Raw genomic sequence first — 24099 nt, 5'->3', positions numbered from 1 at the left:
AGTCATCAATTTATTTATACCTGTATTAACAAATCTTAGAAACCTTACAAAAGGGATATATCTAATTAGCCTTTAAAAGAAATCTGTTTACGTACATTCTGGGGTTTCTCAACCATTGCCAATTATCAGCCAACTCATCTACACTAACGAGCTGGCAAAACGAAGTCATAAATATTTAACATATTTACCTTGCCTGCGAAAAGACTTCTGCTTCCACATTTGTATTTCCAATAATACATGTACTCGTGATTCCTACATTATAACCTAACACTTGGTGGCTTCAAAGAGCACAGCCGACTCCGTCCTCATTTGCACACAAACAGCTACCCACAGCTGTGCACCAAGCCCTCTCTAACTCCAGCACTACAATCTCAGACCAGAAACAGTATCTTTGGCTCTGCGGCAGTGCACACTCAGCGATCCGCTTTATAGAGCCCATCAGACATATACATCGTTTATAGTATAATAGTTTCATTTTAGTTTACATTAGTATAATTAAAATATTCGGGTGCCTCATATAAGTGTACCCCACTAGACTCCTTCCAATACTAGCATACCATTGTGTGCTTTTCTTTGATCTGTCTGTCGTTTTAACGAGCCTTTGCCGTGCCCGTAAATGGCTATCTTAACACAATTATTTGCACAGAATATTGTACAACTTGTAACTGTCAGTTTTGCTAATGGTGGAAAGATTGTGCTATACAACTGACCTCTGGGGTAAGGATTTTCTGTGTACGGTATCTGTCTGTCGATACTGTGCAGCAGGAGAAAGAACAAACAGAACATGCGCTGTGAAAATAAAGTGATCCGCTAGGGTTGTAGTTTTCTGTTGGTCTCGCGGGAGCAACTCAAATGGACGCACCGATTTAATAACTGCAAGCAGCTTCGCTAACCGGAAAGAGATAGCTCGGAAAGTACTGTTGTGTGGGTAATTGACGAACTTTACCGTCTATCATATGTGTGTGCGATCACCAAAACCCTATCAAAAGAAATAAAAAAATAACACAGCTCCGCTAATGGTGTACGCCGACATGTATGTCCCTGTTTTTCATTACGAACAATCTGCAAACTGTTTCTAGTAAATGGATTCACATTCGGTTATTACGGGGCGAAATAAAATTTCTCACATTCAGGGAAACTACGAAACGATGGAAATGTTGTTTTATATCGATGGTGTCACGATCAAACGAGTGCTTGCTGCAGTCGATGAAATGCAACACACCAAAACACTTCGTGTACATTGTTTCAGAACTGATAAGTGAAATAAAAGGAAACACGTTTCCGTGTGACGAAAGGCTGTCCAATGCAGCAGTTTTCCTCTGTAGGTCCTTGCAAGATGTACCTCAGACGGCATCAACTGATCATCTCTAACAGTTGCACAAAATTCAGAATGAAAATATCACTATGCAGTAGGGCAGACTTACACATGGCCAACCGTTTCAGCTCGGGTTTTACAGGTCTCTTCTGTACAACCGAAAATGAAAGATTCTAAGATATTTTGGCTCAATACTCCAGTGTTTTTTAGGAACGCAACCCTAAAGTTCATGACAGGCAGTCTACTCGGAATTAGCAGGATCTATTCCTATAATTCGAGGAAAGAAACTTTTATGACTGCTGCTTTTGTTTGTATAACATATACGCCGTCCATTGAAAGCGTCGCTGGCGCAGAGATGTCAGGCTGGGGAGCAAAGCACTTGCATTCTATTACCAAATACGTTCCGTAGTATTTTTATTTGTATGTTTTCCGTATCGAAAATGGTAGGAACAGGATAATCAAAAAGGAAAGTAAATCATAGATGACATGACAAGCACCATCCATGTAGTTGTTCGAGGGATAGTGAGGGCATGTAACTGAGTGAGTAAAAGAGCCATTGTAAACCATTCAGGATTAAAATTTAATTATGTTGTAGAATAATAACCGCTGCCAGTCACAATACAAGGTGATTTTATTTAACATACCACCGGTTTTCGTCTTTTGCCCATCTTCTGATGGTTTACATTTCTTTACACGTTTACATACCCAGTGTTAGAGATAACTGATTAAATAAAAAAGAAATAATGTGATGACGACTAAAGCGACACAGCTGACACAACTGCAAGTAGCTAAGCGACGTGTGCTGAAAAATATTATATAACGTACGTACATGATTTCCACTTTACACTTATCACGTTTCTTTTTTCGTTTTTTTTAAACAATTTTCCACTCAACGGTCTAGTTCACGTGAAATGGCAACTTCGACGAACAGCTGAAAGGCGTCGTCATGGCAGTCATCTTAGTTCAAAAATGGTTCAAATGGCTCTGAGCACTATGGGACTTAACATCTGAGGTATGGTTCAAATGGCTCTGAGCACTATGGGACTTAACATCTGAGGTCATCAGTCCCCTAGAACTTAGAACTACTTAAACCTAACTAACCTAAGGACATCACACACACCCATGCCCGAGGCAGGATTCGAACCTGCGACCGTAGCGGTCGCGCGGTTCCAGACTGAAGCGCCTAGAACACCGCTCGGCCACACCGGCCGGCGCAGTCATCTTAGTCCAGTGCTGTCAGATTTCTTCATGGAACAATTTGAAGCAAAGGTGCTTCTGGTCTTGGCACCTTGTAAACCTAAGCTGTGGTACAGATTCGTCGATGATATCTTCATTTTGTCAAGTTATGTTGGGGAACAGCCTCCATGTAAACATAAAATTTACCATGAAGGTAGAAAACGACAAACGGCTATCCTTTCTAGGTGTGCTGGTCACGAGGGATGGTGAAAACCTGCAAACTCAGTATGTATTGAAAACCTACACACACGGACCGATACCTGCACAAGCTGTGAACACCATCCAAGCCGGAAAAGAGGGCATGATTAACACGCCAGTAACACAAGCTAGACAAATACACTACAGGCCATTAAAATTGCTACACCACCAATATGACGTGCTACAGACGCGAAATTTAACCGACGGGAAGAAGATGCTGGGAGATGCAAATGATTAGCTTGTCAGAGCATTCACACAAAGTTGGCACCGGTGGCAATACCTACAACGTGTTGACATGACAAAAGTTTTGCAACCGATTTCTCATACACAAACAGCAGTTGACCGGCGTTGCCTGGTGAAACGTTGTTGTGATGCCTCGTGTAAGGAGAAGAAATGCGTACCATCACGCCATTTCTCGACATATACATCCGCTCACGGGAACTACACACAACACCGCTACAGCGCAAGTCTCCTTTTCAGCTGGGTGTACCTTATAGTTTACGTGTGTCACGGATAGTTCTGGAAAAAGCGGCGTGTTTTGTCTGTTCAGCGCAATACAAAAAACCCATGAGACATATCACATTCACTGTTATTGAGCTTTCAAACAACAGCGATGTGAATGTACCTTACGTCGAAGATCTCGTGTGTAGAAAGGTAAATTCGAGCGTCGCCAATGTAGTTCTTGGTGCTTTGGATACTTTAAATGAGAAAATACTGACGGACAGCCGAAAGTAGAATTCAGTTGACAGTTCCCTTTTTTTCTGAAATACGTATTCAGCACATACTGCAAATATTTTTGTTACATTTTACACTCCCTTCGGAGTAAACTGCAGGTAGGTGGTTCTTTCTTAATATTAACAGTCTAGGGATGTTTCTGTCAGTCCTATTTCGTTCAAGGAATGTTTAGTTCCTTCCAGGCTATATTCGTCGACACACGAACACTGGCCATACCATTTCCTGCAGTACGTGTTTTCAGTACCGGCCTCGATATTTCTTTATCAGGAGCTTTTTTGTGTGTTTTAAACAAGCAGTCAACTGTCCGCTGTTTGAAGAGAAGCGTTTACTTGTGTAACCTGAAAATGGTGCGTATTTTACAAGTAAATTCAATTAATATTAGCAAGTTTACTTTTGTACTTGCACTGTAGTATGATTGTTTCTACTGAATACAGTACTGCTGTCGTCTGGAAAAATAACTAGTTCTGCTTGTTTTATGTTAGGCGGAAAGTCGTTTACATAACTGAGAAACAATGGCGGACGTAGGATTGACCCTTATGGAACTCCATACGTGATTTCTCTCCTGCCAGTAGAATCTCCCATGGTTACTCGTATAACTTTTTGCAGTCTTTTGGTTAAATGACGCTACAGTTAGATGACATTATCCATTGGTTTTCTATACCACCAGTTACATACGACCTTATTTTATCCAAGAGAAAATCATTATTCACGTAAACAAATGCCTTAGATAGGTCACAGAAAATCCCAACTGTTGCTATTTTGTTATTTAGTGCTTTTAAAGTTAAAGTACTAAAGAAAGTAGATTATCTGCATGTAGCCATATTAATTGTCAATGTGTAATGTGAAAGTAAAATGATTTGTCTCACATCATGACGGTTAATCGTACAAATGACCAACGGAACATTAAGCTAACTAATTAATTAACTAACTAGCTAATTATCGTACATGTGGTTACAGTTCCGACAAACTGCCTTTCATTTGATGTTTGTTTTTTACCGAAGATATGCACGGAGAGAAATTTTCCCAGAAACATTTCTGCATTGTTATTAGTTCTGAATAACCGGTGTTTTTTGGTATTTGTTTGGTCTCGGTTATAACAGGTGTGTTTTATTGTTTACTAATAACCGAGTGAAAAAAACCGAAAGATTAATTAGCCATAGCAGCAGTGCTAAGATTTTTCGTTTTTACACTCCTGGAAATTGAAATAAGAACACCGTGAATTCATTGTCCCGGGAAGGGGAAACTTTATTGACACATTTCTGGGGTCAGATACATCACATGATCACACTGACAGAACCACAGGCACATAGACACAGTCATCAGAGCATGCACAATGTCGGCACTAGTACAGTGTATATCCACCTTTCGCAGCAATGCAGGCTGCTATTCTCCCATGGAGATGATCGTAGAGATGCTGGATGTAGTCCTGTGGAACGGCTTGCCATGCCATTTCCACCTGGCGCCTCAGTTGGACCAGCGTTCGTGCTGGACGTGCAGACCGCGTGAGACGACGCTTCATCCAGTCCCAAACATGCTCAATGGGGGACAGATCCGGAGATCTTGCTGGCCAGGGTAGTTGACTTACACCTTCTAGAGCACGGTGGGTGGCACGGGATACATGCGGACGTGCATTGTCCTGTTGGAACAGCAAGTTCCCTTCCCGGTCTACGAATGGTAGAACGATGGGTTCGATGACGGTTTGGATGTACCGTGCACTATTCAGTGTCCCCTCGACGATCACCAGAGGTGTACGGCCAGTGTAGGAGATCGCTCCCCACACCATGATGCCGGGTGTTGGCCCTGTGTGCCTCGGTCGTGTGCAGTCCTGATTGTGGCGCTCACCTGCACGGCGCCAAACACGCATACGACCATCATTGGCACCAAGGCAGAAGCGACTCTCATCGCTGAAGACGACACGTCTCCATTCGTTCCTCCATTCACGCCTGTCGCGACACCACTGGAGGCGGGCTGCACGATGTTGGGGCGTGAGCGGAAGACGGCCTAACGGTGTGCGGGACCGTAGCCCAGCTTCATGGAGACGGTTGCGAATGGTCCTCGCCGATACCCCAGGAGCAACAGTGTCCCTAATTTGCTGGGAAGTGGCGGTGCGGTCCCCTACGGCACTGCGTAGGATCCTACGGTCTTGGCGTGCATCTGTGCGTCGCTGCGGTCCGGTCCCAGGTCCACGGGCACGTGCACCTTCCCCCGACCACTGGCGACAACATCGATGTACTGTGGAGACCTCACGCCCCACGTGTTGAGCAATTCGGCGGTACGTCTACCCGGCCTCCCGCATGCCCACTATACGCCCTCGCTCAAAGTCCGTCAACTGCACATACGGTTCACGTCCACGCTGTCGCGGCATGCTACCAGTGTTAAAGACTGCGATGGAGCTCCGTATGCCACGGCAAACTGGCTGACACTGGCAGCGACGGTGCACAAATGCTGCGCAGCTAACGCCATTCGACGGCCAACACCGCGGTTCCTGGTGTGTCCGCTGTGCCGTGCGTGCGATCATTGCTTCTACAGCCCTCTCGCAGTATCCGGAGCAAGTATGGTGGGTCTGACACACCGGTGTCAATGTGTTCTTTTTTCCATTTCCAGGAGTGTAAATAAACTTTTTTTTAAAAAAATGAGTAATTTTTATTCGTATAATTTGCATTGGTTTGAAATATTGTATTATTATAGAAAATGAGAAAAGCGATCAGTGCTATTTTAATAACAATGCAACAGACACGTGGCTTAAAAACTGGTACAGCATTGCTGAGTCATATAATCACGCCACCTAAAAGATGTAACAAGCAAATCGTTACACAATGCCAGTTCCAATCAATGTCTTATGGAGACCAGAAACAGCGCTATTGTGTAGTCAGCCAGTCTTGCCTAAAATTATGCATACGAATAGAAAGAAAGGTTAAAGAAATCACGCATTATACGCTGACAGCTAGAAAATGTCACTGTAGCCGAAATAGACCTATCGGAAGCCCATAAAGCACTAAATACTTTTAAAAAATAGCAGCAATTTGGATTACTCTACTGACAATGTCTCTGCAAGACATTATCGCGCTGTGGGCCCTCAAGATAACTAAATAATGTCCCTGTTGCCGTGTGTCGTGACTGAAGGTACGCCTGTACGTGCAGTGTACAAGACTTGCACCCACCTGGATCATATGGTCGTAGCTTCGAAGCCGGACATCCGTTATACTGTAGAATGCCATCAACCAAAAAAGCAAATGTTTTCACGGAGCAACATAGCAATGAAACACAATGTTTCATTTCCTTTATAATTTTTAAGATTTGTATCCCATTTCTATGATATAATAAAGTAGGAAGGAAATTGTGGTAACAGTAATAAATTAAAAACTTGACAACAGTTACTTCATACACTACTGACCATTAAAATTGCTACACCATGCCGGCCGCGGTGGTCTCGCGGTTCTAGGCGCGCAGTCCGGAACCGTGCGATTGCTACGGTCGCAGGTTCGAATCCTGCCTCGGGCATGGATGTGTGTGATGTCCTTAGGTTGGTTAGGTTTAAGTAGTTCTAAGTTCTAGGGGAATGCTGACCTCAGGTTTTAAGTCCCATAGTGCTCCGAGCCATTTGAACCATTTGAACAACAGGCCAACATCGCCTTCGTTAACCTCAGTAAATACTTTCTACATGGACGTAAGTGACTCCAAGACCTTCTTGAGCGGTTTTAAACAGTCAGGTTAAACTGACGTTGACGAAAACGATATAAAAGAAAATCGATTGTTTCACAATAACCCCCATCCCTAACTATTAATATGCATGCAACTGAGATGTGTCGATCGCCAGTGTTGGTTCACTTTGTATAGCCACGCCTGTAGTTATTACACAGGGCGGCGCGCGCAGTGCCTTCTCCAGCCGCGGCAGGTGCAGATGCAGCGTGTGTCGGCAGGTCCCCCGGTTCGGACGGCAGCAAGAAGCAGCTGGCGTCCAACGACTCGTCGTCGTCCTCCTCGTCGAGCAGCATAAGCAGCAGCAGCAGCTGCGGAGGAGGCGGGGGTGGCGGCGGCGGTGGAGGGCGGTACCGGCGCCAGGGCGGGGGCGGCGGCGCGCCCAAGCCGGGCACCGTCTCAGCGCACGTGTACCACACGTGGGACGGCCGCAACCGCGTGCGCCGTTCCCGATCCCTGCAGCTGCCCGAGACAAAGTCGCCGTCGCCCGGACACGCGGGACCGCAGCCGCCGCCGCCGGGGTCTCAACCCGGCACCGTCAACACCACGCCCCCTGCACCGGTAAGTCCCCTATCGCAACTAAACCTCCGCAAGCAGTCACACTTTACATCTCGCTGTGTCTTGTTTCAGTTTCGCAAACTCTCTCAGGTAAATGTTTGATATGGTTGTACTGGAACGCTATTTGACAATATGTAATTAGGAACTGGAGAAAGCTTGCGGATTTGCACACGGAAAAGAATACCTAGTTCATAACATGTTTTTGGCAGCATCTGGCATCCAAGACATTAAATGTAAACCACTGAGATTTATTTGATTTATATATTGACGAGATAGGAAGAGGAAAGGTGAAATAAATTTAGGAATTAAAATAGGATATAACATACCATTAAATACGAGGGTCACTCCAAAAGAACTGCGCACTATTTTTTTTTAAATCCATCTTATATTCTACATGTTTGAAAGTTTTACATTGTGTATATACATCCTTTAGGAACAATATTTTCATTTCTCCACATAATTTCCATCCCTCTCAACTGCCTTCATCTACATCTACATCTACATCTACATCTAAATCTACATCTACATCTACATTACTACTCTGCAATTCACATTTAAGTGCTTGGCAGAGGGTTCATCGAACTACAATCATACTATCTCTCTACAATCCCACTCCCGAACAGCACGCGGGAAAAACGAACACCTAAACTTTTCTGTTCGAGCTCTGATTTCTCTTATTTTATTTTGATGATCATTCCTACCTATGTAGGTTGAGCTCAACAAAATGTTTTCGCATTCGGAAGAGAAAGTTGATGACAGAAATTTCGTAAATAGATCTCGCCGCGACAAAAACGTCTTTGCTTTAATGACTTCCATCCCAACTCGCGTATCATATCTGCCACACTCTCTCCCCTATTGTGATAATACAAAACGAGCTGTCCTTTTTTGCACCCTTTTGATGTCCTCCGTCAATCTCACCTGGTAAGGATCCCACACCGCGCAGCAATATTCTAACAGAGGACGAACGAGTGTAGTGAAGCTGTCTCTTTAGTGGACTTGTTGTATCTTCTATGTGTCCTGCCAATTAAACGCAACCTTTGGCTCGCCTTCCCCACAATATTATCTATGTGGTCTTTCCGACTGAAGTTGTTCGTAATTTTAACACCCAGGTACGTAGTTGATTTGACAGCCTTGAGAAATGTACTATTTATCGGGTAATCGAATTCCAACGTATTTCTTTTGGAACTCATGTGGATCACCTCACACTTTTTGTTATTTAGCGTAAACTGCCACCTGCCACACCATACAACAATCTTTTCTAGATGGCTTTGCAACTGATACTTATCTTCGGATGACCTTACTAGACGGTAAATTACAGCATCATCTGCAAACAACCTTACGCCTTCCGCCATCTTGGAACCAGCGCCTGTATATCCGCACGGTAAAATTCTGGACCAAACTGTTGGAGCCACTGTTTGGCAGCGTGCACAAGGGAGTCACCATCTTCAAACCTTGTTCCACGAAGAGAGTCTTTCAGTTTCCCAAAGAGGTTATAGTGTCATGGAGCCATGTCAGGACTGTAAGGAGGATGTTTCAGTGCTGTCAATCTGAGTTTTGTGATAGCTTCCATGGGTTTTTGACTGACATGTGGCCGTGCATTGTCGTGCGACAGCAAAACATCCTGCTTTTGTCGATGTGGTCGAACACGACTCAGTCGAGCTTGAAGTTTCTTCAGAGTCATCACATATGCATCAGGATTTATGGTGATTCCACTTGGCATCATGTCCACAAGCAAGAGTCCTTCGGAATCGAAAAACACCGTAGCCATAACTTTTCCAGCAGAAGGTGTGGTTTTGAATTTTTTTTCTTGGGTGAATTTGCATGATGCCACTCAGTTGATTGCCTCTTCGTCTCTGGTGAAAAAGATGGAGCCATGTTTCATCACATGTCACAATTCTTCCAGAAATTCATCTCGACCATTCTTCCACTGTTCCAAAAGTTCACTGCATACCGTTTTCCTTGCTTCTTTGTGAGCCACTGTCAACATCCTGGGAACCCATCTGGCACAAACCTTTTTTAACGCCAACACTTTCAGTATTCTGCAAACTCTTCCTTCCCCTCTCCCAACGTAGCGTGACAATTCGTTCAATGTGATGGGTCTGTCAGCAATCACCAATTCATTAACTCTCTGCACATTGTCTGGAGTGTGTGCAGTACGAGGCCTGCCGCTGAGAGGACAATCCTCAGTATTGCTGTGCCCGCTTTCATCACGTAACCTGCTCGTCCAGCGACTAACTGTACTGCGACGAACAACAGCGTCTCCATACACCTTTTTCAACCTCTTGTGGATGTTTCCCACAGTCTCGTTTTCACAGCATAGGAATTCTATGACAGCACGTTGTTTCTGACGAACGTCAAGTGTAGTAGCCATCTTGAAGACATGCTGTGACGGCGCCACTCACAGGAACAGGTTGAATTAAGTTTGAAAACAAGCGGGAAGGATGTATCTACACACTGTACAACTTTCAAACATGCAGAATGAAAACTGTATTTTTACAAAAATTTGTGTGCATTTCTTTTTAGTGACCCTCGTACTCTATTATAGCTGACGACCAGATAATGTTCCAGAAAACAGAAGATAATTTACAAAAACCAAAACCAATATCTACGTCTATATCTATATGATTAGTCTGCTATGCACAACAAAGTGCCTGGCAGAGGGTTCAATGAACCGCCTTCAAGATGTCTCTATACCGTTCCACTCTCGAACGGCGCCCGGAAAAAACGAGCATTTAAATTTTTCTCCGCGACCCCTGATTTCTCTTATTTTGTTGTGATGACCAATTCTCCCCATGTCGGTGGGTGCCAACAGAATGTTTTCGCAGTCGGTGGAGAAAACTGGTTATTGAAATTTGATGAGAAGATCCCGTCGCAACGATAAACGCCTCTGTTTTAAAGATTGCCACTACAATGCACGTATCACGTCTGTGGCACTATCTCCCATATTTCGCGATAATACAAAACTAGCCCCCCCCCCCCTCTTTGTACTTTTTCGATGTCAACCGTCAGTTCCACGTGATGCGGATCCGACACCGCACAGCAGTACTCCAGAATAGGGCGGACAAGCGTAGTATAAGCAGTCTCTTTAGTAGACCTGTTGCACCTTCTAAGTGTTCTGCCAGTGAATCGCAGTCTTCAGTTTCCTCTACCCGCAACGTTATCTATGTGATCGTTCCAATTTAGGTTATTTGTAATTGTAATCCCTAAGTATTTAGTTGAATTTACAGCCTTCAGATTTGTGTGACTTATCGCGTAATCGAAATTTAACGGATTTCTTTTAGTACTCATGTGAACATCTTCGCACTTTCCTCTATTCAGGGTCAATTGCCACTTTTCGCACCATACAGATATCTTATTTAAATCATGTGTATAAATCACAATATATAATTTAAGTATACATCGTGATTCTTATTAGCGTTTAAAAACCTCGGAAGCTACGTAGATGACCCTGAGAAAACTAATTTGTTGTAGGAGACATGGGGCAGCAAATGTCCGGAAATATATCAAAATGACAAACGTTGAACATGCGGCGTAGGATCCATAATATGGAGGGTACTACTGAGCGCGTGTATGAAGGGATAGTTGAGCGAGGCAGTACTTGCATTCAAGCAAACCGTGCAAATTTCGAATGCCTTTCAAAATGTGATCTTTTGTAAACGTAGAAGGTGCCTAATTATTGTTCTCGCTGTAACCAAGCAAAAGCGGTTCTTATTTTCTGTTTCTTTCTTACTGTCCCTTTTTTATTTCGCTACAGACGTTATTTAGTAAAGGCAACATACGTCTTTTACTGGTAAAGATGCAGTTCGGAAGCTTATTTAGTTCTGTCGCAGTATGACAGGATTTGGTTGTGCTGTACTTTGCATTAAACCAACGGACAACGCGAGACTGTTAAATAAATTAATATACCAATACCTCAATGTAAACACGTAAAAAAATTTTAGAGCCAGTATCCTACTTCAATTATCTAGGATGTGATATTAATTTTAACTGCGGCAAAGACATTGAGAAGAAATTTAATAAATTTCAACCTCTCTCCGAAATAACTGGTAGAACATTGGGCAGAAAAGCAAGAAAGAAAACTCAAATGATGTTCTATAAAACTATGGCTGTACCTATTCTGGTTTGTTCTTCCGAATCGTGGACAGTAATAAAAAAAGAAAAATCGCGTATAGAGGCGGCAGAGAATAAGTCCATGTCATATGTAGTAGAATAGATACAACAAGGAATGAAACAATAAGATAAAATTTAAAAATCTTCTCGGTTAATAATAAGATAGTAGGAAACAGAATGAAATCAATGGATTATGTAGACACAAAGATAGGAAGACTCGTAAGAACTAGGTGCACCTCAGATGAGGCAGATGGACTGCCGTATTTCTTCGTTTATTCTTCTGGTAGAGAAGGTGGTGTACCTGGAGGATAGTGTTCCTATGAATATATGATGTTTTCTGGTCGGTGTTTCAGTCAAGTGAATGATTTTAGAATCACATGAAGAAATGCACTACTGAAACTGCCATAAACATTTTACAGCGTTTTTTGTTCTTTTTGTTGTTGTGATAAATAAAGTTATGTTTCGTGTAGCGATGGTAAATACTACTTGTTCTACATATTCAAGTATTGTGTAATATGTTAAAGCTGCCTTGAGGAGAAAGTTAATTTTTCAATTACAGAGTTTTGTGGTACGTAAGATTGAGTATGTTTTTAAAATTTTGGGTGATTTAACTATACTTACTCGGTTGAGCACAACTAGAAAAGTAACTTGACAACTGTAACTTGAAAAGATAAGTGTTGTGCCATGCAACATGTAATACTTGCAAATGAACTGGGTTTCTTTAATGTCTCAACACGCTACCCTGTTTTGAAAATGGAAATTTGTGTTAGTTGGCAAGAGTTTCTATTTCAAAATGTTTTTAACTTTGAACTGGCTTTCAGTAATATTTCTTCACTTCATTTCAGCGACGGTAGTTCATGAAAATAAATTATTCTTACTCGATCATTACACTTCATTGTATAGTCTTTACTAAAGTTACTAACTGCTAAATATTTTTTTTTAGAAATAATAGCATAAACACGTCAGAATGTGGTGCGGATTCAAGTTCGTGAAATGACGCTGTGAACGTCTTCAACATATACTCCATCCCCTAGATAAATACTTCGTACCATAGATCTATGGCAGCAAAACTGAGACGTATGCATCTCATATGCTTAAATATGCCTTGCCCAATGTGTACTAGGTTCGCTCAATAGACCAGAAATTGCTTCATTATGCACTTCGCAACAATAAACTTAATATTAGTGCCAGTGGTCAGACACGAAGTACTGCAGCCTGAACTCTTGCAATTTCTGCCATTTTAGAAGTAAGGAGTCCAGCAATCAAGTGACCTACAAACAATAGGACTGAGTACTGTAAACTTTAATTTGGCGCAAAAAATTTTTGCTGGGAAGCTTAGTAGTACGAAGGGAGCATGTTTTGTAACACGTGTTTATCCTCAACTATGATAGTTAGCTTTCTTTACTGAAAAGAATTTCTAAGTAGCACTCGCGATGCATTCTGCCATGATTCTCTTAAAAATTTTATTAGAAATAAGCTGTATCAGTTGTCTCACTGACTTATCACTTCGTCCTTTTATAAAGCATCTGCAGAAACTGTAGCAAACCAGAGATGGCGCAACTACCAGAATTGCAAAATTTGTTTGGAAAGTTGGTATCGGTCTACAAATGCTGGTCTGTTGTTTGAACTGGGTGGATGATGCGGTGGGGTGTTATTATACCTATCGCCGTTCCCTCCCAGACAAGATGTTACATTCACCTGCTGATCTGCGGCCTGTGGACAGTAAAGGCGTCGGAATACTTCTCTCTACATGTGTTTTGTCGCCTAATTGATAGCTTCATTTATTGACAAAGGGACCGCGTGAAAGTTACAGACATTATAAGCAGTAAAGATGGTTAAAATTGCAGTGGTGGTGGTGGTGGTTAGTGTTTAACGTCCCGTCGACAACGAGGTCATTAGAGACGGAGCGCAAGCTCGGGTAAGGGAAGGATTGGGAAGGAAATCCGCCGTGCCCTTTCAAAGGAACCATCCCGGCATTTGCCTGAAACGATTTAGGGAAATCACGGAAAACCTAAATCAGGATGGCAGGAGACGGGATTGAACCATCGTCCTCCCGAATGCGAGTCCAGTGTGCTAACCACTGCGCCACCTCGCTCGGTCTAAAATTGCAGTAAAAACAATGGATGTGAGACAGCCGTATCACAAGTTTTGTAACACGCGCGCAAAAATCTGAGTGAGTTGGCTCCAAGCGAACTTGCTGTAGCAAAAGGAATTAAAAGAAGAAGATACATCGAAACACACTGAAGTTGAACGAGGTTGATTCCTATCCCTAGAGAGCAAGTAATGGTTGAACGAGAGAACGATAAGATGATAGACATGAGATGCGTATGACACAAACAGAAGCAGGGACTGAATGACAAAATTTATCTCAGTGTGATGTGTGGTCGCGATACCGGGTGCTCGTTGTACAGGTGGTGTAATTGTTCGGGAGCGATCAACGTAACTGATAGAAAAATACTGTTTCCCCTACATTTGATGGTTCTCCATGTAAGCAATTATTCATTGATATTGTCTGGGAAACATTACTGTAACTGCATAAAATAACCGACTTATGTTTGTTGTTCTTGTTGTTGTTGTTGTTGTTGTTGTGGTCTTCAGTCCAGAGACTGGTTTGATGCTGCTCTATCCTGTGCAAGGTTCTTCATCTCCCAGTACCTATTGCAAACCTACAACCTTCTGAATCTCTTTAGTGTATTCATCTCTTGGTCTCCCTCTACGATTTTTAACCTCCACGCTGCCCTCTAATACTAAACTGGTGATCCCTTGATGCTTCAGAATATGCCTTGCCAATCGATCCCTTCTTCTAGTCAAGTTTCTCTTCTCTCCAATTCTATTTAATACTTCCTCATTAGTTATGTGATCTATCCATCTAATCTTCAGCATTCTTCTGTATCACTACATTTCGAAAGCTTCTATTCTCTTCTTGTCCAAACTATTTATCGTCTACGTTTCACTTCCATACATGGCTACACTCCACACAAATACTTTCAGTAACGACTTCCTGACACTTAAATCTATACTCCTTGCTAACAAATTTCTCTTCTTCAGAAACGCTTTCCTTTTCATTGCCAGTTTACATTTTATATCCTGTCTACTTCGGCCACCATCAGTTATTTTGCTCCCCAAAGAGCAAACCTCGTTTACTTCTTTAAGCGTCTCATTTCCCTGCCTAATTCCCTCAGCATCGCCTGACTTAATTCGACTGCATTCCATTATCCTTGTTTTGCTTTCGTTGATGTTCATCTTACATCTTCCATTCAAGACACTGTCCATTCCGTCCAGCTGCTCTTCCAGGTATTTTGCTGTCTCTGACAAAATTACAATGTCATCGGAGAAACCTCAAAGTTTTTGTTTCTTCTCCATGGATTTTAATGCCTACTCCGAATTTTTCTTTTGTTTCCTTTACTGCTTGCTCAGTATACAGATTCAATAAAATCGGGGATAGGCTACAACCCTGTCTCACTCCCTTCCCAACCACTGCTTCCCTTACATGGCCCTGGACTCTTGTAACTGCCATCTGGTTTCTGTACAATTTGTAAATAGCTTTCCGCTCCCTGTATTTTACCCCTGCCACCTTCAGAATTTGAAAGATAGTATTCCAGTTAACATTGTCAAAAGCTTTCTCTAAGTCTACAAATGCTAGAAATGTAGGTTTGCGTTTCTTAATCTGTTTTCTAAGATAAGTCGTAGGGTCAGTACTGCATCACGTGTTACAACATTTCTACGGAATCCAAACTGATCTTCCCCGAGGTCGGCTTCTACCAGTTTCTCCATTAGTCTGTAAAGAATTCGTGTTAGTATTTTGCAACCGTTACTTATTAAACTGATAGTTCGATAATTTTCACCTCTGTCAACACCTGCTTTCTTATGTTTATGGTTTGTTAATTAAAAATGCGTCCAGTCTAAAATTATTATCAGTGAGTTGGAAATGTCGCAGGCAACTCGAAACTCTAGCTGGAGTCATCAAATTAATTTTGTTTGAATTTCGTTCTTTGTGATGGGAACTGGGAGTTTTATATCTCAAAAAGATTCTGCGTTACTAGAACCTTCACACAGTTCTTAAATAAGCACTTGTATTTTATATTCCTAATTTTCTGTTTCGTGACCTCCTTTCCGTTCTTATGAAAAACTTTCCGACCGTAGTACCGCGTTATCTTATAAAACATCGGGTGATCTAAAAGTTAGTATAAATTTGAAAACTTAATAAACCACGGAATAATGTAGATAGAAAGGTAAAAATTGACACACATGTTTGGAATGACATGGAGTTTTATAAGAACCAAAAGAAAAGTTCACAAAATGTCCGACAGATGGCGCTGGATAGCAAACCGAGAGCGACTGCGCATGACAATCGTGTATAAAAGGAGCTGTAATGAGTGAGAGAATCAGATGCGCCAGCAGTCGCAGCATGTTGACGTTAACTGAAAAGGCGCTTTTAGTGAATCTGTATTATCAGAGCAGGGAATGTGCTAGTTCAGCGTTACGATCCTATTGCCTTAGGAAGGGGATATGAACGGGTAAAGGTCCGTTGACAAATGCAGCTGTGGCGAGAACGATTTCGAAGTTCGAAGCCAAGGGTTGTTTAGACGATAGACCCCGTAGTGGCCGACCGAAAACAAGGCGTAATGCTGCTGAGACAGTTCAGGAAGAAATGAAGACTGTAGCCGGTTCGTCTATGCACGGGGAAGTCAACGCTCGTGCAGTCGCGCGTCGCACCGGCGTTCCATACACTACTGTTTGGTTGGCACTTAGGCGTACTCTCCGATGCTATCCGTACAAAGTCCATCGCCATCATGAACTGTTATATGACGATTAAGTGAAGCGGAGGGCATTTGCGGTGTGGGCATTTCATAAGATAGCGGAAGATGACGATTGGTTGAGTAACGTGTTGTGGACCGATGAAGCTCATTTCACGTTCCGATGTTCTGTCAGCGCCCACAACTGCAGAATTTGGGCTACCGAAAATCCTATAACTGTCGTGGAAACTCCATTGCATAACTAGAAAGTCACGGTATGGGTTGGATTTACCACATCTACCGCTATCGGGCCTTTTTTCTTCGCGTAAATGCGTGATTCTGGTTTTGTAACTGCTATCGTGACGGGTGAGAGGTACGCCGATATGTTACAGAATCGCATCATTCCCAGCCTGGCTGATAAACAACTGCTGGACCGTACGGTGTTTATGCAGGACGGCGCTCCACCCCATATTGCTAGACGCGTCAAAGATGTCTTGCGCGCATTGTTTGGTGATGATCGTGTGCTCAGCCACCACTTTCGTCATGCTTGGCCTCCCAGGTCCCCAGACCTCAGTCGGTGCGATTATTGGCTTTGGGGTTACCGGAAGTCGCAAGTGTACCGTGATCGATCGACATCTCTATGCATGCTGAAAGACTGCATCCGACGCCAATGCCCCACCATAACTCCGGACATACTTTACAGTGCTATTCACAACATTATTCCTCGACTACAGCTATTGCTGTGGAATGATGGTGGACATATTGAGCATTTCCTGTAAAGAACATCATCTTTGCTTTGTCTTACTGTGTTGTGGTAATTTTTGCTATTCTGAGCAGATGAAGCGGAATCTGTCGGACATTTTCTGAACTTTTGTATTTTTATGGATCTAATAAAACCCCATGTCATTCCAAGCATGTTTCGCAATTTGTACTCCTGTATCGACATTATTCCGTGGTTTATTCAGTTTTCAAATGTATACTGACTTTTTGATCACCCGGTATTTAAGATACTAGAATAAACTGTCCTTTGTGGAGGGTTGCGAAGGCCGCCTCCTTTGTTTCCATCTGTTATTTTAAATATGTTATACACTGTAGTGATATTACTATACCGCCTGCCTGCAGACACCGGAGTACCAGTACTTCCTGGTGAAGAACTACCGCGACAAGCCGTCGACTACGCAGTACTACCACCAGGCCACGAGCGACCAGCACCGCGTGCTCGTCAAGCTGCCGCAGGAGTCCTCCAGGAGGCAGTACATGCAGCACACACGTGAGTACCTCATCACACAGGTTCACATCACGTAAAGACAAATTATTGAACATGGTCATTTCAATATACTTTTGTCTGTATTGGACACAAGGCTATCACATGCTCGGAGTAATATACACTGACCAGCCAAAACATTATGACCACTGCACACAGCGACGTTGGATGCCGCCTGGTGGTGTTTTTGTAAGAGGAGAAGACACGGATAGGGGACCAACCTGGCGAAGTTCTGGGCTGTAAATGGGTAAATGCAGTGAGATAAGCGACTTCAACAAACAGCAAATAATTAAACCACTGACCATTAAAATTGCAACACCAAGAAGAAATGCAGATGATAGACGGGTATTCATTGGACAAATATATTATACTAGAACTGACATGTGATTACATTTTCACGCAATTTGGGTGCGTAGATCCTGAGAAATCAGTACCCATAACAACCACCTCTGGCCGTAATAACGGCCTTGATACGCTTCGGTATTGAGTCAAACAGAGCTTGGATGGCGTGTACAGGTACAGCTGTCCATGCAGCTTCAACGCGATACCACAGTTCATCAAGAGTAGTGACTGGCGTATTGTGACGAGCCAGTTGCTCGGCCACCATTGACCAGACGTTTTCAGTTGGTGAGAGATCTGGAGAATGTGCTGGACAAGGCAACAGTCGAACACTTTCTGTACCCAGGAAGGCCCGTACAGGACCTGCAACATGCGGTCGTGCATTATCCTCCTCCAATGTAGGCTTTCGCACGGATCGAATGAAGAGTAGAGCCACGGGTCGTAAAACATCTGATATGTAACGTCCACTGTACAAAGTGCCATCAGTGCGAACTAGAGGTGACGGAGACGTGTAACCAATGGCACCCCGTAGCATCACGCCAGGTGATATGCCAGTACGGCGATGCCGAATACACGCTCCCAATGTGCGTTCACCGCATTGTCCCTAAACACGGATGCGACCATCGACATGCTGAAAACAGGACCTGGATTCATCCGAAAAATGACGTTTTGCCATTCATGCACCCAGGTTCGTCGTTGAGTACACCGTCGCAGGCGCTTCTGTCTGTGATGCAGCGTCAAGGGTAATCGCAGCCATGGTCTCCGAGCTGATAGCCCATGGTGCTGCAAACGTCGTCGAACTGTTCGAGCAGATGGTTGTTGTCTTGCAGCCGTCCCCATCTGTTAAATCAGGGATCGAGACGTGGGTGCACGATCCGTTTCAGCTATGCGGATAAGATGCCTGTCACCTCGACTCCAAGTGATACGAGGCCGTTGGGATCCAGCACGGCGTTCCGTATTACCCTCCTGAACCCACCGATTCCATATTCTGCTAACAGTCATTGGATCTCGACCAACGCGAGCAGCAACGTCACGTTACGATAAACAGCAATCGCTATAGACTACAATCCGACCTTTATTAAAGTCGGAAACGTGATGGTACGCATTTCTCCTCCTTACACGAGGCATCACAACAACGTTTCACAAGGCAACGCCGGTCAACTGCTGTTTGTGTATGAGAAATCGGTTGCAAACTTTCCTCATGTGAGCACGTTGTAGGTGTCGCCGCCTGCGCCAACCTTGTGTGAATGCTCTGAAAAGCTAATCATTTGCACATCACAGCATCTTCTTCCTGTCGGTTAAAGTTCGCGTATGTAGCACGTCATCTTCGTGGTGCAGCAATTTTAATGGGCCTTAGTGTATTACGCAGAGCCTGTGAATGAATATCTCCAGAAGGGTGAAGCTGTTCTAGTGTTCGCATGCTACTGCGGTGAGCATATACGGAAAGAGATAGGATAGCGAAACTAGCACTGGCGCTAAATGGTTGGACGTTCACGACTCTTCACTGAACGTGGGGTTCGCAGGCTTGTTTGCTCTGTAAAATAGGACAGAAGGGGATCTGTGGCTTCTCCTCCAAAAGAGCACAATTCTGGTGCGCGCAAAAGTATTTCGCAGCACATGGTTCATCGTACATTGTTGAACAAAGAGCTCCGCAGCAGACCACCCCTACGTGTTCAATTGTTGACTGAACACCACCGTCAGTTATGAATGCAATGGGCACGGGACCAACAGGACTCGACCGGCTATCAAGGGAAACTTTTTCGGTCTTTGAGGTGAATCACGTTTTTGCTACACTAGGTCAATGATCGTCTGCACAAATGCCGTCATCGCGGTGAACGGCGGCTCCAAAGATGCAGCCCGCCACGCACGCAGGCTGGTGGGAACAGTATTAAGCTACGGAAGACGCTCTCCTGCGCTTGCATGCCACGCTGACAGCTGAGAACCTCCTGCATCCCTTCATGCTTGGTGTCTTCACCGACGACGATGTCATCTTTCAGCAGTATACTTGTCCGTGTCTGGCTGCCAGAAACATTATACGGGGGTTTGAGGAGCGTTATAGTGAACTCACGTTGATGCCTCGGCGAGCAAATACGCCAGATGTAAATCCTATGGAACCCATCTGGGTCGCTATGGGGCGCCATCATCGCGTTCGCAAATCAGCGGCCCGTTATTTACGGGAATTACATGACCTGCGAGAAGACATCTAATGCCACACACAGCTACCTCCACAAACCTACCAATAAACTGTCGAATCCCTGATACGCACAATCACTGACGTATTTCGTTCAGAATACGGACAAACAGATTATTAATCAGACTATTTGTCGAATCCTTGTACGTAGCAGATCTTCAAATGGAATAATCCTTCCCATCATTTTCGCCCAAAAAACATTCTGACCGTATATCGGTGATGCAAATGTCCGCAAGAGGTAACACTGGTGCCGAAACCATAAACCTGAATTATGGGACAATGGAAGAAAGTCTTTTGGTAGGATGAGTCATATTGCACACTGTTTCCAACTTCTGTTCGAGTTCTCATTCCAATAGTGAAATGCAGCGGGGATTCAACGATGATTTGGTCAGCCATATTGTTGCAGCGTATGAATCCAAAATGGCTCTGAGCACTATGGGACTCAACTGCTGTGGTCATCAGTCCCCTAGAACTTAGAACTACTTAAACCTAATTAACCTAAGGACATCACACACATCCATGCCCTAGGCAGGATTCGAACCTGCGACCGTAGCAGTCGCACGGTTCCGGACTGAGCGCCTAGAACCGCGAGACCACCGCGGCCGGCGTATGAATCCAATTGGTAATCTGTACGGTAGAGTTACTGCCAAGGATTATGTGACTATTTTGGCTGATCAGGTCCATCCCATGGTACAACGTTTGTTCCCCAAGGCTGACGCCGTGTTCCAAGACGATGTGGTCCCTGATCACACAGCACGCATCGTCCAGGTCTGATTTTCTCAGCACGTGGATCAGTCGTCGCATCTCCCCAGCCCAGCATAGTCACTATATCTCAGTTATTGAGCTATTGCGGTCTCGTGATCACTATCCACCTCCATCATCGTTACCTGAATTTGCTGCTGTTTCGCAAGAAGAGTGGTACGCACACAGGGTCTGTGTTCATCCAATACGAGACGACTGGATGCTCTTCTGAATGCAAACTGTTTTAGTAAACGTGTTAGGCATACTAATGCGCTGTGTTTTTGGTGTTATCCATCCTTGTATATGACTTACTACTTGGATAAGTGCTCTGTTAGGGTAAGGCAACGCTGGTTCTCTCCCTAATGGATGGGCGGTGGAGGTGATATGTCAAACGAAAAAAAATAATCAAAAAAGAGCTGTATTTAGTCTAATTCATAGTTTTGAGGTTTCTTTGACTGACTTGCTAAGGTTCCGACTCCTGGGGAAGAGACCGTGGAAACGGGACGACAGGTAAACAATTCTAGTGTGCATGGAAGAAATATATATATATATATATATATATATATATATATATATATGTGGTGGTCCATTGCCCCTTGATCGTGACCGGGCCAAATATCTCACGAAATAAGCATCAAACGAAAGAACTACAAAGAACGAAACTTCTCTAGCTTGAAGGGGGAAACCAGATGGCGCTATGGTTGGCCCGCTAGATGGCGCTGCCATAGGTCAAAGGGATATCCACTGCGGTTTTTTTTCCCTAAATAGGAACCCCCATTTTTTTACATATTCGTGTAGTACGTATAGAAATATGAATGTTTTAGTTGGATCACTTTTTTCGCTCAACACCGACATTTTTGAGATTCCCGATTCTCGCGCAATTTGTCTGCTACTGATGTGCGGATTAGCCGCGACAGCAGCTATAACACCTACTTGGGCATCATCATTTGTTGCAGGTCGTGGTTGACGTTTCGTCGTCCAGGATACCGAGCGGCATAAATAGCACACGCCCGTTGGGCATTTTGATCACAATAGCCATACATCAACACGATAGCGACCTTTTCCGCAGTTGGTAAACGGTCCATTTTAACACGGGTAATGTATCACGAAGCAAATACCGCCCGCACTGGCGAAATTTTACGTCGTACCACGTACTTATACGTCTGTGACTATCACAGCACCATCTATCACAAAGCGAAAAAAGTAGTCCAACTAAAACATTCATATTTCTTTACGTACTACACGAATACGTAATAAAATGGCTTGGGTCAAATGGCTCTGAGCACTATGCGACTTAACTTCTGAGGTCATCAGTCGCCTAGAGCTTAGAACTAATTAAACCTAACTAACCTAAGGACATCACACACATCCATGCCTAGGCAGGATTCGAACCTGCGACTGAAGCGGTAGCTCGGCTCCAGACTGCAGCACCTAGAACCGCACAGCCACTCCGCCCGGCAATACGTAATAAAAAATGTGGATTCCTATTTTAAAAAACGCAGTTGATATCCGTTTGACCTATGGCAGCTCCATCTAGCGGGCCAACCATAGCGCCATCTGGTTTCCCCCTTCAAGCTAGACAAGTCTTTTTTTTCGTTTGACGGTTATTTCATTGAGATATTTGGCCCGGTCACGAACAATGGACCACCCTATATTATACATCGCGAGTTTATAAGATGACATGACCGGTTTCGATCATTAGTATTCTGTGCTTTTCTGGATATTCCAACATACCATTTCCTACTAATCAGACTTCCAATAGCCCTACTTAACCCTCATACTCAGAACTGTGTATTTCAGTAATTTGTTCTTACTATAAAATTGTCATCATTGTATATGTTAAAAAAGAGAGTAAACAGCATTTTGTAACTTCTTATAGCTCTACTCTACACACTATAAAATTTTTCATTGATGGCGATCTCTCTTCATAGGCTCTATTTATCAGTGTAGCGTGATCAGCTGACTATGACAAGAGATCACAACTTTTTTTTCTTTGAGTCAATAATCTTCAGACTGGTTTGATGCGGATCGCCACAAATTCCTCTCCTGCGCCAAACTTTTATCTCAGACAATGAATGTATTCCAGTTTCTGTCTTCCTCTACAGCTTTTACACTCTAGAGCTCCCTGTAGTACAATGGAAGTTATTCCTTGATGTCTTAACAGTTGTCCTACCATCCTCCCCATCTTTTTGTCAGTGTTTTTCATATACTCCTTTCTTGCCGATTGAGCAGAGGACCACCTCATTCCTTATTTTATCGAACCACCTAATTTTAAACAGTCTTCTGCAGCAGTATATCTCAAATGCTTAGAATCTCCCCTGTTCCGATTTTCCCACAGCCTGTGTTTCACTGCCATTCAATGCTGTATAACAAAGGTACGTTCTCAGAAATTTATTCCTCGTATTACGGCCTATGTTTGATGCTAGCAGACTTCCCTGGCCAGGAATACCCTTCTTTCCAGAGCTTGTCTGCCTTTTATTTCTTCCTCACTCCGTCGATCATGAGTTATTTTCCTGCCTTGGTAGCAGAATTCCGTAACTTTCTCCATTTCGTGGACCCCAATTGTGCTGTGAAGTTTCTTGCTGTTCTCATTTCTGATGCTTCTCATTACTTTCGTTTTTCTTCGATTTGCTCTTAATACGTATTCTGTAGTCATTACACTGTTCATTCCATTCAGCACTTTCTGTAATTCTTCTTCACTTTTACTGAGGATAGCAACGTAAGTATCCTTTCACCTTAAATTTTAATCCCACTTTTCAGCCATTCTTTTATTTCGATCACTGCTTTTTCGATATTCCGAGTCAATTGTAGCAGCGAAACTGAAATTACTTTCTTATATAAGCGCATTTGACACTTGACTTATAAAACTTGCTGGCAGATTAAAACTGTGTGCGGACCGAGATCCGAACTCGGGACCTTTGCCTTTCGGGGGCAAGTGCTCTACCAACTGAGCTACCCAAGCACGGCTCACGCTCCG

The 24099-nt window shown here is 43.5% G+C and overlaps 1 protein-coding gene and 1 non-coding gene across 2 annotated transcripts in view; one reads left to right on the top strand and one right to left on the bottom strand.

The window, feature by feature from the left end:
* Positions 1-24099, top strand: part of LOC126335682 (uncharacterized) — a 193545-nt gene that overhangs the window by 133099 nt on the left and 36347 nt on the right. The window contains exons 5-7 of the mRNA XM_049999139.1: positions 7405-7496; positions 7587-7744; positions 17710-17857. Coding sequence (XP_049855096.1) covers positions 7405-7496; positions 7587-7744; positions 17710-17857 — 398 coding nt within the window. The remainder of the gene's footprint in view (positions 1-7404; positions 7497-7586; positions 7745-17709; positions 17858-24099) is intronic.
* Positions 13874-13946, bottom strand: Trnaa-cgc (transfer RNA alanine (anticodon CGC)). Its single transcript has one exon. It is a non-coding gene; the product is annotated as a tRNA-Ala (tRNA).

The sequence above is a fragment of the Schistocerca gregaria genome, chromosome 2 (assembly GCF_023897955.1).
Source record: "Schistocerca gregaria isolate iqSchGreg1 chromosome 2, iqSchGreg1.2, whole genome shotgun sequence".
Taxonomy (NCBI): Eukaryota; Metazoa; Arthropoda; class Insecta; order Orthoptera; family Acrididae; genus Schistocerca; species Schistocerca gregaria.
This window is presented reverse-complemented; position numbering and strand designations above follow the sequence as displayed.